The sequence below is a fragment of the Tauraco erythrolophus genome, chromosome 17 (genome assembly GCF_009769465.1).
Source record: "Tauraco erythrolophus isolate bTauEry1 chromosome 17, bTauEry1.pri, whole genome shotgun sequence".
NCBI classification, from domain to species: Eukaryota; Metazoa; Chordata; class Aves; order Musophagiformes; family Musophagidae; genus Tauraco; species Tauraco erythrolophus.
Genome location: NC_141481.1, coordinates 8,389,397 through 8,406,651, shown reverse-complemented (window position 1 = coordinate 8,406,651; position 17,255 = coordinate 8,389,397). Strand labels below are relative to the sequence as shown.

Below are 17,255 nucleotides of genomic sequence, written 5' to 3'. Positions count from 1 at the left end.
TTAAGTAAAGGCCTCCTTTCTATACAAAAAGGACAGGAGGTGTTTTGCTATCAGACTGTTGTCTGTCAATGATCTGAGTATTTTCTGAGTCTTTTCATAATCTCTCTTTAGGAACTAATGAAAAGCATCACATTAGACTTATTTTTCTTAACGAACTAATCCTTTGCAGAGTCTACACTTTACCTACTTTGGGAACAATTATATCTCATTTCTGAATTCACTGAATTCACAAAGTGGCATACACAGTCTTTTGCAAGACTTTTTTCTTTTTTTTTTTTCCTCTTTGCATCTTCTTTACTTGGCTGGTAGAAACGTAGTCTTGCGATTTCACTACCTCTCAGTCGTAACAGTGTTAACATCAGTGTTAAAGTCATTTTCAACCACATTGTCATAACCATCCTTTTCTATACAGTCACTAACAGCCTTGAGGACAATTCGCAGCCGCCTGTCCATCGCCTCCAAGTGAGGCTGGTAGAGGATGGGAGCTATTTTATCTTTCAGTAAAGATTCCTTCATCAAGTGACTGAGTTTATATTCCTCCTTGGCTAACAACTGTAATCGCAGATAGGTAGACTTCCTTATTCTAAGAGAAAATGGAGACAAAAAAAATGCAAATCAGTATTTTCATCACTCTCGATTCTGACAGGGCTAAAAGACTTACAGTCAGCATGGCCGTAACAGCGTAAAAACCTTATTATGTGATAGGAAACCTCACTAGTCCTGCAAAGGTAAAACTCTAAATACCTCCTGTCCTCTCTGCCCATGGGCACCGTGGAAAGCTGTTGGGAAGCACTTGAACAAGCAGGGGGAAGTTTTCCCACTTGACTTCCGTGGCTTCATAAAGCCTCACTCACAGCCACACTCCTTCCGCAGGGTCCTGACCCCAACAAAGCACTAACAAAGTGTTGGTGCCAGCGCTCAGGGCTAGCTCAGGTCCGGCTCCCCCGGCAGGATCATAACATCTCCTTCTCTCCGTGGTATGCAATGAAAGATTCACTCGAACATTTCTGCCCTATTAGTGGAAACAGCTGTATAAAACGGGAAACGACTGAAGATGAAACATACCTGCAGCACTGGTTTAAAGGCACCAATATGGAAAGTTCGTCATGGGAATATTTTCCAAATCTATTTAAAGATAAGAGCAAGAGCATGACAAAAGCTGTTTTAAAGACTAAAACTTTTTTTTTTTCCCAGAAAGATTATTAAAGGTATTTACCCTCTTCCATTATCTAAGTGGATAATAAATGTTTCATTTCCAAACTTCTCAAAGGTTTCGTAGTGATGTCGATCCATGTTACCTACGGAACAAAGAGAAAAAAGACAGTTCTCACTCTGGCTTGCTGCTGAGCCTGCAGATCAGGACAACACAAAAGCCACGGTTCGGTGAGAAGCCCAGCGCTCCCCAAACTCGATGGCTCTGCAGGGCAGAGGAAGTGAGAACAGATCTACTGAGCTCAATTGCCTCTACGTGGTACGTGTGACGGGTACAAGAATTAGCTTAGGGAGGGGAAAATGCATCCTTCAAGCAAGGATGTTAATCCATATGACTTTGCTAATATTGTATTCAACTTTTTGAACCATGAACAAACATGCTGGTTTTCCTCGATTAAGAACTTTGTCCAAATTTCTGGCTGCCTGGAAAGCCCAAACGATAATGTGGCTCTAATATATGGATCAGGACGCTGCTGCAGTGGCACAGCTGAACAGGTCTCTTTGGGCACCTGTGGCAGGCAGACCCATAATCTGCTTTCTAAGGTCAACGTGCAGAGTACTGGTGCCAAGCTATGCATTTTGTCTTTATGGCAGTGGTCTTGGTCCACTTATAGATGCCACATATGGCTCCTCAGCTGTGATTTGCTCTCTCCTGCTGCAGCCTGTTACAGAAATCTCAGTAGTGGCAATGGCACAGGATATGTCCACGCTGGCATGCGTCCGAGGATCAGGTATGTATGTTGGCACCTTACAGGTATATTAGCTGCAGCAGAACAGGTTTCATATGAGAACATCTCAGTGTTAATCACTGAGCAGGCTTGGGATAGGTCACTATTACCTGCTTGTTAATAATTATTTTCTTCCAATCAGGATACATAAACATGAAAAAAATTCCTAACTCACACCACAGTTGCCAGTTGCCTTTGTGACAAAGCAACACCTCTTTTTTTTCTTTTTTTTTTTTTTTACTTTCCCCTCTGACAGTTTATAGAGCAAGCAGCAGCAAATAGTACTGCAGGTTGAAAATGATGTGCCAATAATGAACAGTCCTTGCACGTGCATTCAGGAGCCATAGTGAGCAAAGCACTCGCTAAAGCAAACTGTGAAGCCCTTTACTGTTGCAAAGGAGACCAGCCTGACCTGTGTCCATCATCACTCTGCCTTTCTGAACATCTTTGTTCCTTTAATCTGCACTGATGGGAATACGTAACCACGTAAATCTGCATTTTCCCATAATCATCTAGAAGGGCACATACAGTAAATGCAGCTTCAATCACGCTTTAGCAAACTGCTGAGCTATGCGGTGCGGTGTAGAAAGAAATGGTTCTTATTCTGATTAAATGTTGCATTTAAATTTTGAAAAAGATGAAACATACCCATTAGGAAATCAAAAACTGTCATATCCATTATATCCAAAATTCTGGTCCCACTGTCATACGGAGGTGTTTGTTTAACCTCTTCACAATAATCTGGATCAACTTCCCATCTGGAAAAGCCAATATTTTGATATTTTATGTGACATACAAAGCTTACGGAGTATTACAAAAAAAAAAAAAGTTGTTTTGCAAAGATCTAGTTGTATCGTGTTTGATTGAGGGCAGGGTCAGGTGGAGGCAGCAAATTCTTCAGGTTGCTTCCAGCAATGCAGGCAAACCGATAAAAGATTGTGACTGATGAAAAAGGAAGAAAATCACAAGATTGAAAACTATCTGGCTAATAGCTTGAAGATTTAGGAGACCAGCTGCACCATCAGTCATATGATGAAAACATCTGAGACTTGTTTAGGGCTGCTGATAGCTGTGAATCCTTCTCCCTCTGACAGCACTCAGACAGGTCCTGTTTCATCCTGTCAAAGCCACCGGAGGTACCTGTCCCACAGGGGAATTACACCATGGAAGGTCTTTTCAGGCTCAGGACCATAAGCTGGAGCTCCTTGCAAGTGTAAGTACTCTGCCCCTTCCCAGGAGCTGGTCCCGCTGAAGCAACACAGATGCTCTCTTAAGTCTGGATGCTTTAGATCAGGGAAGGGCAGTGACTGCACCCCTGGTTTTATTTTCCCACTGCCCTTTGCAGCTGGAGAACCCTTTGCTCCCCACTACTCACTCTGCTTTCTTGCGCTTGTGGTAGGAACGTCTCCAAGGGTTTCTCCAGGTTTTCCTTTTTGCTAAAGACAAATCCGGTAGGAAAGCAGCCAGAGACCCTTCAATCTGATCTGGTTTTCCACACAGGGCGTGCTCAGTGGAGCAGTAGTAGGAGCATTCTCCATAGAAGCAGATGTTGTTGGCTGGCAAATAAAGGAAAAGAGTTTTAAAACCTACCCTTAAATTAGTGCTCAAGAATTCAGAAAAGCACTGATGTATGTGAAGGAGCATGAGCAGAAATAAATCTCAGACCCAAAACCCTGTTACCACACATAGCTTTCTTCCACTGAAACCACTAGAAAGACATTCATTTCACACCCTATACTGAGCTCTCTGTGACTATTTCCAGTCTATTTATATTCCAAAACCACAAAGTATTTTTTTTAAATCCTTTCCTTCTCCTTTCGTTTTCCCAGACTGTTACATCCTTTGGGATATATTTGTTACCCCAGGCTGGAACCCCAAATCCCACAGCTGAACAAGTGGCACATGCCCAAAATTAAGCCACCTTTCAAAATCTTGGCTCGTTTCTTTAAGAACAGACAACATTTCATTCATTTACTTGCTGGCATGAGAAGAACTGGCAGTTTTACTAAGGAGAATTATTTACCATGAAGACTTATGTGTGGGTGTGTGTGGAAGGTGGAAAAGCACAGATGTTACTCTGCCAGCACACATCCCAAACACAAATTTCTTCCTCCACACATCACGTTACTCCAACGACCACAGAAAAAAAACCTGCAGCGGGTTTTGGACCATGTGCTACCCTAAAACCTCCCCAAAGCTGCCACCACGTATTTCTGCATCAACAGGAACACCCACCTCTTTACAAGAACGCCCTTCCCACATGAATTCACTGGAGGTGGGAGAGAGCAGCTCATCCCCAAACCCTACCAATGTTCCACTATGAATGGGAGCACAATGCTGATCTTCCTGTTGGTGTGCTACAGCTCTTCTGACATTGTTTTATGCACATAAAGCATCATTAGAGGATGACCGTACCCTTTCCTTATGGAAGGAAGCATGAAGCTGAGAAGTCACATTGCTTCCTAGTTCCCTCCAAGGCCTCTAAATTCCAATATTGATTCTGAGCTACTCCGCCTTTGGGCAGGCTCAGCACAAACGAGGCAGGAAGGGCTGGTCAATAGAGGGAGATGATTTTCTGCCTGCTATGGACGACCCCGTGGCTCGGATATGGAAGCTGATGCGTTTCATTGCAGCAATGTCCTGCACCACGCTGCCCTGCACATCGCTGTGACATCCTCCTGGTCCACATCCAACCTACAGCTGGCAAAGTGCCTGGCAGAGATGGTACATGGCTGGTGGGCAATGCAAGGGAGACGGTGAGTCAAGAGGACAGGGAGAGATACCGGCCCTGGTACTACGGAGGTAACAAGAGGAAGAGAGAAACAGAGCAAGGAGCTGGGATTGGGGAAGGAGCAGCAGGAGAACATGGATGAGCAATAAGGTCTCATGATGGTTTTGACTGTATTAATTAGGTGCGTTATCCGGGATTGACTGCTAACCATGGAATTACACCAAATAATTGGACTATAAGGCTGATGTGTCACTACTTGACAGTTTGGCTCAGCTCCTCATTTCCAAGCCTCTACACACGGCCATCAGATTTGTCCATTAAGTTGTGATTACTCTGGACACAGCCTTTTCAAATCTCCGCTGTGACTGACTCCCAAGGGCCACCCACCTCTCTGTGCTCAGGAACAACTCCGACCCGAACCGTATATTTACATTCACAGAGTTGGCTCATACCAGTTAAATACATCCTGACTCAGTCCAGAAATATTTACCCTGTGGTCCAAAACCTCGTGACTATTACTGAAAGAAAAGCACTTCATGAAAGAGAAAATAAAGAACAGAAACTAGAAAAGGAAGGAAGGGAGCACTCAGTATTGTCTATACTTTAATTTTATAATTTAAAGTGTTTTACCAGGCAGAATATCCTTTCTTAACAATTATTTTAAAAGCTTTTTCTTACATGGAAGGCATGCTTAGTCCCTTAACGTTTTAATTAAGTCTCAAATGTAGTTTGAGACTTCCCATGAGAAATGACCACATCCTTGGCCAATAAGCCACTCAGCTTGGCTATTTCCTATAAGCCCCAGCATGAATCTTGGTGCTGCTCATCACACGATAGGCCTATTAATTCTAAACAGAAAATCCGCTTATTTTTCCTTTTAAGCAACTCAGTAATATAACATTTATAACTGAGAGTGAAGTTTTGAAGACCTTTTTACAAATTGCATAGGAAAAGAGCAATTACGGTTAGGGAAATTCAGGTTAGAAGGGCCTCTGGAGGCCTCTAGTCCAAGCACAGCTTCAGGCCAGCATCTCCAGGTTAAAAAAATGAAGCTGAAACCCTCAGCCTCTCCTTGTACACCAGATGCACCAGCTCTAGGACCATCTCAGTGGCCCTCCTTCAGACTCACTCATTTCATTAGACTAAAATCAAGCGTGAAGTCAACGTCTAGACAAACCCAACCCAACACAAGCCTCGGGCGCGCTGCCCTCCAGTCTATAATCTCTCATGAGTTTTCTTTTCAAAAATGCTATCGTGGCACAGATTTGGCATAGCTTTTGCAGGGCTAACACAGGTGCCTCAACTTCGCCTTTGATCACTCTGGCAAAACCAGGAGGGTGTCATGCCTCTCTCTGAACCCTTCCATAATTCAGGATGGAAGTGAAGAGTTGTCCAAGCACCTGTGGGCAGCGCTGCCAGCTGCAGACAGTCTGCAAAGAGCAGGATCATACCGGGCTGTTGGGAAGGTTGGGATATTCTCAGCCAACAAAAGCTGGGGAGAAACATCTGCAATTTATACCCTCGAAAGAAATTACTGCAGACAGAATATTTCAAGGGGTTCCAGGCTGCCCCAAGGGATGATTTACAAGAAATCACACGCAGATGCTGCTTGCTGCAGGCTAGCACAGAAGAGTTAAGAGATATAAAGACGATGAGATATAAAGAGGATGGAGCACCTCTCCTATGAAGACAGGCTGCCAGAGTTGGGTTGTTCAGTTTGGAGAAGAGAAAGCTCCGAGGAGACCCTCTAGCAGCCTTCCAGTACCTAAAGGGGCCTACAAGAGAGCTGGAGAGGGACTTTTTACAAGGGCATGTAGTGATAGAACAAGGAGCAATGGCTTTAAACTGAAAGAGGAGATTTAGATTAGATACAAGGAAGAAATCTTTTAAAATGAGGATGGTGAAACACTGGAACAGGTTGCCCAGAGAAGTTGGGGATGCCCCATCCCTGGAGGTGTTCAAGGCCAGGCTGGATGAGGCTTTGGGCAACCTGGTGTAGTGGAAGGTGTCCCTGCCCATGGCAGGGGGGTTGGAACTAGATGATCTTTAAGATCCCTTCCAACCCAAACTATTCTATTATTCTATGATTCTATGATTCTGTGAAAGAGATCCCTTATTTCCCAGGCACCTGCTGCTGCGGTGGGAAGGCCTCTCCCTGCGCCGCAGCAGGGTTTGTATTTCTGCTGATTCGAAGCTGCAGTGGGGCTCATGCTTCAGTTCAGCTGTGTCAGCATCATCTGCTCATCTGTGGAGGGCGGGAAGCCACGCAGATTTATCTCGATCGCCTGAGACAATTTATCTTCGAGGGATTCTATGACCTGACTTCCACCCGGCAGCGGGGAGCCAACGCTCCGTTATCTGCCGCCGGTAACAGTTTTGTAAAGAGCAGAAGGCCCAGCAATGCCCCTCCCGCGCTCTCGCAGCCTCTGCTGCTCGCTATGTAAATCTGACCTTTGGAAAAAAGGAATCGTATTAAACACAGCGTTTTGCACAGTTGGAAGATAAATACTGTGTTTAATAGTTTGCTTCTGAATTCAACTTTGGGAACAATGAAATCCTGCTCCGTGGTGTCAATGAAAAGCAAGCGGGACTAATCACTTGACAGTAATCACACATTCGTATCCAGATAAATCTTCGGGAAAGCTCGGGAGCTACGGCAGCGATGGCATTCGCTGCTGTGCAGTGACACAGCTGGCACGTGTGCTGCCCGCGCCGCGCCGGGTTGCTCACCCCGTTCCTGCTCGGCTCCTCCAGCTATTGATTTTTCCCACCGAGCCCCCCACTGCCTGCAACAGGAGCCCAGTCCCGCGAGCGACGGCAGGATGCGTCCTGCCATCACAACAGCAAACTCCCGGTAAAACCACAAGTGCATTTCTTGGTGAGACGCTGCTTTCAATGGCAAAGCTTTTTTCCGCCAGCTGTTATTCTCCCTGTGGGCTCAGACCTGCAGTACTTACTCTCCAGGGCTCCTGTCCGATTTCTAGGGGTAGCAGAGGTGAAAGGATGCTGTATCTCCAGTCATTATTAAAGAAATGAACTGCTTTGATTGATACAGAATAGAAATCCTGGTATGCCTACCCTAGTCCTTATATACAGGCAGTGAGATGAAGCAGCCTGAATTATCTGGGGAAACATTCAATTTTTAAGGCTTCTTAAAAACACAGAAGAAAAAAAAAAAAGGTACCAAATATAGAAACACACAGTTCTCATTTAAGACTTCAAGGTGCGGTAGCAAGCCTCTTTGAAACCTAAGTAGGTGACCCACATTCTGCACAGCAGGCTGAGGGCGAATTTCCGGCTAGAGACACGAGCCCAGCACTTCGCCGTCGAGCCCACGCTGAGCGCAGGGTTTGGCTTTTCGAAGGCAAAAATAAGAGGGAAAGGGGAGATGAGGTCTAATTGGAGTGCAGTCCTTCTCCAATTAAAATTTCTCAGCCCACATGTTCCTCTGTCATATGATACAGGAGTCTCCATGCAGACCCCCATCCCCAAATACACCTGCGAAAGAAGCGACCGGCAGGAGTTTGTGCTCCTGCAGAGTGGGTAGAAATGGCAAAAGCAGCAGTACTGGCAAGCCAGAACGGGAAGGATGTTTATACATTCTGAAACGTTCAAATGCTGCAAATTTGCAACATGCAAACTCCTTCTTCGTTAAAAAACAAAACAATTTTGCACCAGAGGCAAGAGAATCCCAAGCGGTTTTGCAAATGTCTGATTTTCATTATCTGAGGATGAATGGGTACAATTCGTAATGAAATCCATGCAAAAATCATGGTCTGGTGATCGAAACTCCCAACTAATTACAACAATTAAGAACCAGAGTGTCTGTGTACTCATCTGCGCATTTTCTGTGTGTCATCCTGATAGCTGAACAACAATTCTGCTTGGGAAGGAAAGGAACAAGTGGAGATACCTTAAAGCAAATCGCTTGGCAGAGCAATTCTTTTATTGAGATTTGCATGACTGTTAATAGAGGATGTTTAGCAAGCCTGTGAGATCAGAGTGCTGGAAAAAATCCTGAATATTTACTAAAGCAGTGCCTAAGAAGATCTTTCTTTTACCTGCTCAAAATAATAGCTGATTCTGAATTGCTATTGTTTGCTAAGGGGAAAAAAGAATCCATAATCCCTTGGAATTGGTTAATATGAACAAAAACATAGTGCTTACTAGCTATGTAACATTGATTTCTTTAAGCTGCTGCCTCAATTACTTCCAAAACGAAGGCTGACATCATTAATATGTCTCTCTTTTCCTAGCAAATTACCATTCATTTGTAAGAGTCGCAGGGCTACTGCAGCCTGCCCTACTGCAAAGGATGTAGAATTAATTTAAATAATTACTGACCTAATTCCATTTCTCATGTTTAGTCCAAACTGCCTGGAAGTGCACTTTTCTGCAATCTGCTTTCTCTCTGAGCACAGCCTAATGCGTTGACTGACCTGTCTGCTCGCAGCCATCTCCACTTCCCGATGGAAGACTGGACGCCGCTCTGCGGCGCGCTCTGAAGCTACATCTGACCATGGCTTCATGGCAGTACGAGGCCCTGATTTCCACACCCGATGGGACAAGTGAGACGGCCCAGGTGTGGAAATGCAGTGAGGTTTCTTCCAGCACATCCCCGCATCGGTCCAGGGAATAACACGATGTATTGATGAGCATCATGAATATTTACCCTCAGAGGGTTTCCACTGCAAACAGCAGTCTCCCAGCCCGAGGGGAAGAGATTTGTATAAAATCCATTACGTTTAGTGCTCATTTAATTTTAAGAGATGTATATGGGTGCATGGAGAGGGATACATTGCCAGTGGATACCACATGTCCCCGTGACCATCCTCTTTTCCCTTTTCTGCACTCAATCTGCTGCTTAAGCTGCCGGCTAGGTTTGTGAATTTGTTTCTATATGCTTAATTTAGGACCTTTATTACTTTTTCATTAAGCATTAATTAATGGCTGCCTTTTAAGGTCAATATGAAATATAAGACGGAGGTTGGGCATATGTTAATGAGAATCCGACTAATTAAACTGGAGACTTGTAGGAAAGAACTCTGACAAGCAACCAACATGATTTAAGCAAAGTATATTGATTTAGGAAATGTAAAACGGAAAGAAAAATTAATTGCTTAAGCGTTTTATGCTCCAGAAAAGCCTGATTCATAGTTAATCAAATATTTTAATTGAATATATCTGAGACCTCTAAATAAACTTGAATAAAGGATTACGGTTGGATCATCCCTTGGATGTCTGGAATTTCATAATGACAAGATAAAGATCGCCATCCGAACCAGCAGCCTTAACTCTGCGTTGCCGTGCTCTGGCTGCTCAGTACTTCAGTACAGTTCTGTAACTCTCAGAAATCCCTCAAATTCACTCTTAAACCTTGATACATAATCTGTGAAGACTAAAAAGCAAGCAAATATACTAATCTGTGTCTTACTTGCTAAAATGGTTGTAAAATGGCTTCTGTTTCAAATGAGCCAAAGTATCTAGTGCACATAAACAAGATATTTTTGCCATTGTTTGTGTGTAATTGTTTGCCTACAAAAAAATCAAGCAAAAAAACACAATGTAGAGAGACAGAGAGGGAGAGCGGGATAGAAAATGACTGAGATACAAGTGCCTGGCACACAGAAACGTCCGCACATCAGGTTTGGTGAGCATTGTCACCAGGTACTGTTGCCATGTACTGTCACCATGTACTGTCACCACGACTGTACGTGTAAAATTGGAGCGCTCATAACACGGGGTAAAATGAAACCTCTTGTAACTACATAATATATTTCACAAGTGAAGTTACTGGAATAAATAACTGTCTGCTCAACTGTGTGTCCTGCTGAGCTGAACATAAATATTAAGCTAAAAATAACAGCCATAATAATGACTTTACTGGTGATCACAAAACTGTGATAAACACTTCAAGAGAGAAAGCTCTGCAATGACAGGGCTCTGGTTTCTAGCTAACAGCAGTAAATTACAGTTACGTCGGGATAAACTGTAATTAAGTCTTTAGATCTTGACTTTAGGGATCTGGGACAAACAGCTTCTGGCCAATCACAGCCAGAGAAAGGGCGAGATCTCCGGGGGCTTCTGCTACAGATTGCCTGTTACACAAGTCACAGCCCAAGTCCAGCAAAGCACATTTACAAGTTGCTGAAATAATACGAGTTAAGCTTACTGGAACACAGCTACATGCTTTAAATGGAATATTTCCCTATATATTCTTTCTCTAAGAACATACTTAAGCCTATATTTTTGTGTCTTAAATCAGAGCCTTCATTTCTCCGTCTCAGCATCCCAGATGCTAAACAGAGATGATACCACTTTCTCCCATCCTTTGCCAGGCTTTACCTATTCTAGATGTATATTCTGGTGAGCAGGGCATGTTTTTACCCTGTGTTTGTAAAATTCCCACCCTATGGAGCTCCATCCTTGGCTGGGGCCATGAGATGTTATGAAATAGTGAAAAGTAATACAAATAGAGAGCAGTATCACTTCCTGGGGTCAGCCCTCAAAGCAAGAACAAGGACTGGGGACAATTCAGGTCACTTCTACTCTGGCCTCTACCCAGCAAAAAACTTGAGCTGGAAGCAGGATATGTTACACATTTATTTGCTTGATTTTTTTCAAACTCCTGTTGTAACAAAAACTGAGGTTCATACCTCCGAGAAAATTAGGTTTTGGTCCTCCAGTCAAAACTGAGAAATAAATGCATCTGACCAACAAAAGTGATGGATCATGTGGTGGCAGAAAAAAAAGTCTAAATAACTAATGGGTAAAGCAATAAGGTTTTGGGTAAACTGAGAGCAACAGAAGAAACTGCTTTAGAAATTGCTCTATGTAAAACATTTGTTGAATACATTGCTTTTGTGAACATAAAAGCCTGTCTCTGTGGATAATTTGTCAAGGGGAAAAGGCACTCAATTCAAAACAATAAAGTCTTCTTCGAAGGCTATGTCTCCACATTTATTCTTATTCAAAGGTCTAGAAGACAGTTCTATTAGAAATATCTGAGCAATTAAGCAATCTACATATCGTTCCCTTAATATGTGTTCGGCGGGACAGAAAGAATATAGTGCTATTTCCAACACTACCTGGTGAGATGAAAAACGTTCTCCACAGTTTCTTGTCACGAGTAACATCTCGTATTTCTCTCGTCATGTTAACCAGTCTACCTGCAACCGGTGGCACACGACGGAAATCCAGGATCCTGGAAGAGAAAGAAAAGAGAGAGTTTATGTAAAGGATTAAAATGTAATGATAGTGATAGGCTTTAGGAAGGTTCATTACACTCCGAACGCACATTTATCTGTGGTCTTTAAGGAGTAGAAAGCCCATCAACTTCAAACTGGATAATCCTTCGTATAAAATATTACAAAATATGTCCTGAATACGATCAGCTCTGACTTGCCTGCATGCAATAGAGCAGATGCAAAATACAGAAGAGTATGGGGACACATTGTTTCATGAAAAAAAATCAAGAATTTCAGAAATAAGAGACAGTAGAAACTTATTTTCGACTTTGTGCTACTTCAGAATTGTTATAACATGCATTTTGCTCACCGATTTTTTAAGTGCCTTGAGGAATGGGATTTCAAGCCTCTTTCTTCCAGAAACACCACCCAATGGATCTAAAAACCAGCAATTTTTTTTCCTGACAGTCTTAGTATTAGTTTGATTTATTTGCTTCTGCTCCTCTCTGTTTTTAATACACTTAGACCAACCTAAACAATCTCCCTAAGACTAAAAATTTTCCCATGGGCAAAGGCTGGGTGAAGAGCCTTTCTCTGCCTCGCACTCCCCCGCCTTAGTAGACCATTAAAAACTCCCTGCGAAGCATCGCTATTAGATGCAGTAAAAGAGCAAAGTCCCCATCCAAAGCCTCCCCATAGGTAGGATTTTTATGTCCACTGACTGCTGATAAGGTTTTCTATGTTGAGTAGCAACTGCTTTTTCTACTTAGCGTGTGGATATTTAACATACGTCCCTGCAGGAACTCCATTAATGTTTTTTTCCTACAGCACCATCTGCTTAAAATGGCAATATAAAATATAAAGCAGAAGGGATCAACACCAAGGGATCAACACTAAAATATAGAAGATCCCTGAAGGATCTGACTGTGGCTCTTAATGGCAAATTTACCCTGTGCCACCCACTGACAGGTTCCCTTACCATAACCATCAACCCAGAAGGCAGCAACACTACATGTGCCCCAAATAATTCGTGGTCCCAAAGCTTCAAGCTTTGGAAAGGATGCTTCTTGGCACTTGAGGGTGTGAAAGATGCTTCAGTTCTAACTCAGCTTGCGAAATGCCATGGTTTCTAACCATACTGTTAATAATTCATCATTAATTATTAATTCCCACTCCTAATCTGGGCAGGCTGAGAGGGTTGCAGTCCCCTCCTAGTCTTGGGGTATACACCACACCCTGCACTAACCCTGCCTGGAGGACATTTTCAGCTAACAGGAGCATGCGACAACCACCAGTGTCCTCTCCTTCCTACTAATTTGTGCCTTAAATATGCTCCTGACATGGGACAGCCCCAGCTTGTTGCTGCGAAACCAGAACTCCCTCCCCACCTCAGTTATTCCTCTCCGAATACTCACACCACTCCCCATGTCTCACTTGGATTCGCGTGCCCTGGAGCTAACTGGGGTGAGCCAGGCTCCCGACACACTTATGCTACATATTCCCCAGGAGATGGGTCCTCTCCGTACGCATTTCAAGATCACAGGGGAAATTAATTTCTCGGGTTCTCTTCAATATCATTTCTCCTTCTTTTTGAGAATTGCTTATTGCCAGGTTTCTCAGTCCCAGAGCAAGTCGCATTTCCTTTTTATTAATCTACCCTTTCATCATCCGCCATTTCATTTATTCATGGCGTTTGCCCATCTTTGCTCCATTTCCCCCTTTTTAAAAAGTAATTCAGTTACAGGGCAAGCCAAGTGCAGAAACTTATCACGATATTTCCACTTTTCTTTTAATGCAAATCCATTTTACTTGCCTGTCCAAATGAAATGCTGCGATTTCTGCATTATGTCTTTCATAGTCTGAGAAATAAAAAAAGTCAGGCGGGGTTTCTTGTTCTCTGGTTTGTCTGCAAAGAAAAACAAGGAAAGTGTTTTAATGCAGGGTTAGCATTTCTAAGGAGCAGTACTCAGTCAACAGCATGTAATTCAGGAGTTCAGTATTATTTGTTTACTGGAAGGCCTTTAAATACTTCATGTGTGCGTTATTTGCCATGTAGCCTTCATTTTATCTTACTTTTTAAACTACTGTAACAAAAAAGTAGGAATTCAAGACTGGCACATGCAGGCTGCTGTCACAAAGCCATTCCACTCAAGACTCTCTATTTAACAAGATCTGTTTTATCACTCTCAAACATTTCATTAGTGATAGCGGTGAAGACAATGTCGTTTCATTAAATTATCATTAACTGTAATTATGAAATTTCCAAAAGTAATAACATTTTTCTTTCCTCTTTGGCATCCATGCAGCTCCCATCTAAAAGACGACTCTCCCTTTGTATTACTTAGAGCCAAAAGTGACATGTTTTTCTCATTTCAGAAGAAATGGAATCATCGCAGTTTGACGGCCACGACACATGTCATGTTTCAAAGAACATTAACAAGACCGCGCTCCAGAGAGGATGCAGAATTTGTTGTTTCTTCAGTTTAAGAACCAATAAAAAATGTCATTCTGATGGAAATAGAAAGGCTAAAGCCTCAACACTGAACTCCGCAGATAACAGAAAGTTCTATATAACAGAGGAGCAAATCTTGGTCTCACTTTAAGCAATTTCCGGTCCTGATAACTTTTGGATGGAGCACAACTCAAGCAGTTGACCATGTTTGGGCTCCACCTCAACCTGCATCATGCTCTATTTTGAAGTCTTAAATGGGAGATAAACACTGCAAAGCTGTTCTGCAGAGCATCTGAAAGGGAGGACAGCTCCCCAGCAGAGGAAAACAAAGCCCTTTCTCATTCCTCGCTGTCACAGGTGGCCAGCTGACAGCTCATGTGTCACCTATGCTACAAACTGGTAATTAAAATACAGCTTCTGTGTCGGGACCTTGTCGCATGAAAGACTTTGGGGTAGTGCAGCTGCAGAGCTTGAACCTCCAGAGAATTTGCAGCAAGCCCTAATTCTGAGGCTTGTTGGGAACCCAAAGTCGTGTCCACCCATGCTTGTTCCCAGAAAGACCACCGTGACTTCTGGGACTGGTATCTATCTTGCTGAAGAAAGCAGATGAGTCTCATGGGTTTTGGCCTTGTGAAGAATTTGCTATGCAACCAGCAGTCTCTGAAAGGTTGATATCTTTTCTCAGACCTTCATATCTCGGTGAAGTACTCTACCTCGCCCTAAATTATGAATAATTGCCATCATAGAGACAACAAGATATTTGACTTGTGTCCAACATAATCCAAGGTCAGAAGGGCCTCCAACACCCCAGCGGTGTTCTGGCCAAAGCAGCACTGACCACTGTCACAGTAGTGGTCATGGAGGTGGCCAACACTTGGCAGAAGTCCTGCTAGGGCATTGCTGTGGCTGCAAAGGGTTCACAAGGAGACAAGCTAAAAGTGAGCCTGGTATAAAATCAAAAAAAAAAATATTTTGCTTTGTCTCCATAATAAATGCAAAAGGGGAAGGAGCGCGCCCACCAAGAAGAATACAGGAGAGCCAGAAACCTATAGCACATCACACAACACACCATGCAATCAAGATGAGAGCTAGGAGAGCTGCAAGCTTGTTGGGCATATTCCCCTCAAAAATGAAGAAATGAGCCCTGAATATAAATTCAAAGGAAAAGGTTAACATATTTCTGTTGGGCAAAAAATTACACATTTGTATATAACTCTCCCTCCCCTCCAGATTTTAAAATATTCAATTTCTTCAACAAATCTAAGAGAGAAAGACTCATCTTAAGCTTTTGCAAACTTTACACATATCAGCACAGCTGATAAGTCACAGAAAATATTACCAATTAGCTAATCAATGCCATCTGCTTTTTATCTCCCAAAGACTTTAAACAAATCACGGCTGTTCCTTTACAAGAAAATCTTGCTCCAGAAAATCAGATCTAAATAAGGGGCAGATCTCAATCTTGCAAGCACAGCTATACCCCCAGCCCAGCTCCTGCGCGCTGCCTGCTCGACACGCCGGGCAGTCGGCACATCACCGCCGGGATAGTCCGGTCTCTCTAATTTCACTTCTCTCTTTGCTCCCTGCCACCCCTGGCAATGGCTGGGGATATTATTCATTTGGGAGCAAGTATAGCTGTCCTGCAGGCTTAGACTTGTTTGTACATATTTCTCTCCTGTCATAATGTATTATTAAGCGGTAGTGCACCCTCCTAGAAAATCATGAACTTGATTGTCCTAAAACCTTCAAAAATGGACACCAAAACCACAATGCAATCTAGACAATGGAAATACCGGTACTTTTTGAACCTGACTATACATCATGAAACAAACTGCCAAGTTTCTTTGGTCCTTCAGGTGCTTCCTTCTACTTACCTGCAGAAAAACACTCTCTAGCCACAATCACCATGGTCCATGCCCATGTCAAACAAGTATGGTACTCGCTTTCCTGTCTCTTGGAAATATTGGGTTATTCTAAATGTAGACTAGAAGGAGGATTCATCAAACCCCCAAGATGCTTTACATTCCTTATGTTCCTTTGCAAAGCTCTGCAGAACTAAGATGTAGCAGATCCAAACGCGAAACCTTCTCCTGAAATAACCTTGAAAAATCCTTTCTGCTGACTTATTTCAAAATCCCATAGATAGAATAAGAACCTTGTTCCCTGGATCTGACTTTAGCTGGCAAGAGTTTTATTCAAACATACATTTATCGTTAATTTGATGTCTGCAGCAGTGCCTAAAGAGATTTGTTGGTAATTCCTCAGCCACAGGAAGCTGCTGTACTACCACCCAACGCTACCACGTGTGATGATCATAGCCTAAGGTACACAACTGAATTTAAAAAGCCACATGAGCCTAACACAGCTTTGAATCAATGAAATCAATGGACTGTTATGAGAATGGCTTTAACAGTGTTGAAAGAGTATCTACATCATAATCTGTATTTTTTATTTTATCCGACAGTGTTTATACATGATTTTATGTATCCACATTAAAAAAAGTTGCTATTTTTTAGCATGTGCAATCTAATCAATGCATTGCCTGGTCTGGTGCTAATTCTTCTAATGATCTATTCTGATGTATATTGTAGAGAGGTGGAAGATCAGACTTGCTCCCAGTAATGTGGATGTACAGTCAGCAAGTCCTATCAGTTACTCCGGCTTTAGATGGTGGTAACCGGTCCTCAGTCTCTAAGTGACAGGCTGGGAAAGGGGCACACGCTCTGAGTCCCTTCCAGAACAAGTATCTTATAAGACAACACTGGAATCAATTCATCCCACAGCATGTTTTAAATCAGAATTGCATTGTAAAGGGGGGGGGGGGGGGGGGGAAACCAACTTTCAAGTTATTTTGGATTTATTACCCAATGCCTATTGAAGGTTATTTTCTAACAAAATGATGCACATAATGAGATATTTGAGCAAAAAGACCAACGTGCTGAACC

General features: G+C 42.9%; 1 protein-coding gene across 1 annotated transcript in view; it reads right to left on the bottom strand.

Moving 5' to 3' along the window:
- Positions 1–330: 330 nt before the first annotated feature.
- Positions 331–17,255, bottom strand: part of FAM20C (FAM20C golgi associated secretory pathway kinase) — a 58,387-nt gene continuing 41,462 nt past the window's right edge. Inside the window, exons 4-10 of the mRNA XM_086622224.1 lie at positions 13,672–13,764; positions 11,760–11,875; positions 3,316–3,496; positions 2,589–2,698; positions 1,217–1,298; positions 1,066–1,125; positions 331–583 (exon numbers count right to left, since the gene is read on the bottom strand). Coding sequence (XP_086478350.1) covers positions 331–583; positions 1,066–1,125; positions 1,217–1,298; positions 2,589–2,698; positions 3,316–3,496; positions 11,760–11,875; positions 13,672–13,764 — 895 coding nt within the window. The remainder of the gene's footprint in view (positions 584–1,065; positions 1,126–1,216; positions 1,299–2,588; positions 2,699–3,315; positions 3,497–11,759; positions 11,876–13,671; positions 13,765–17,255) is intronic.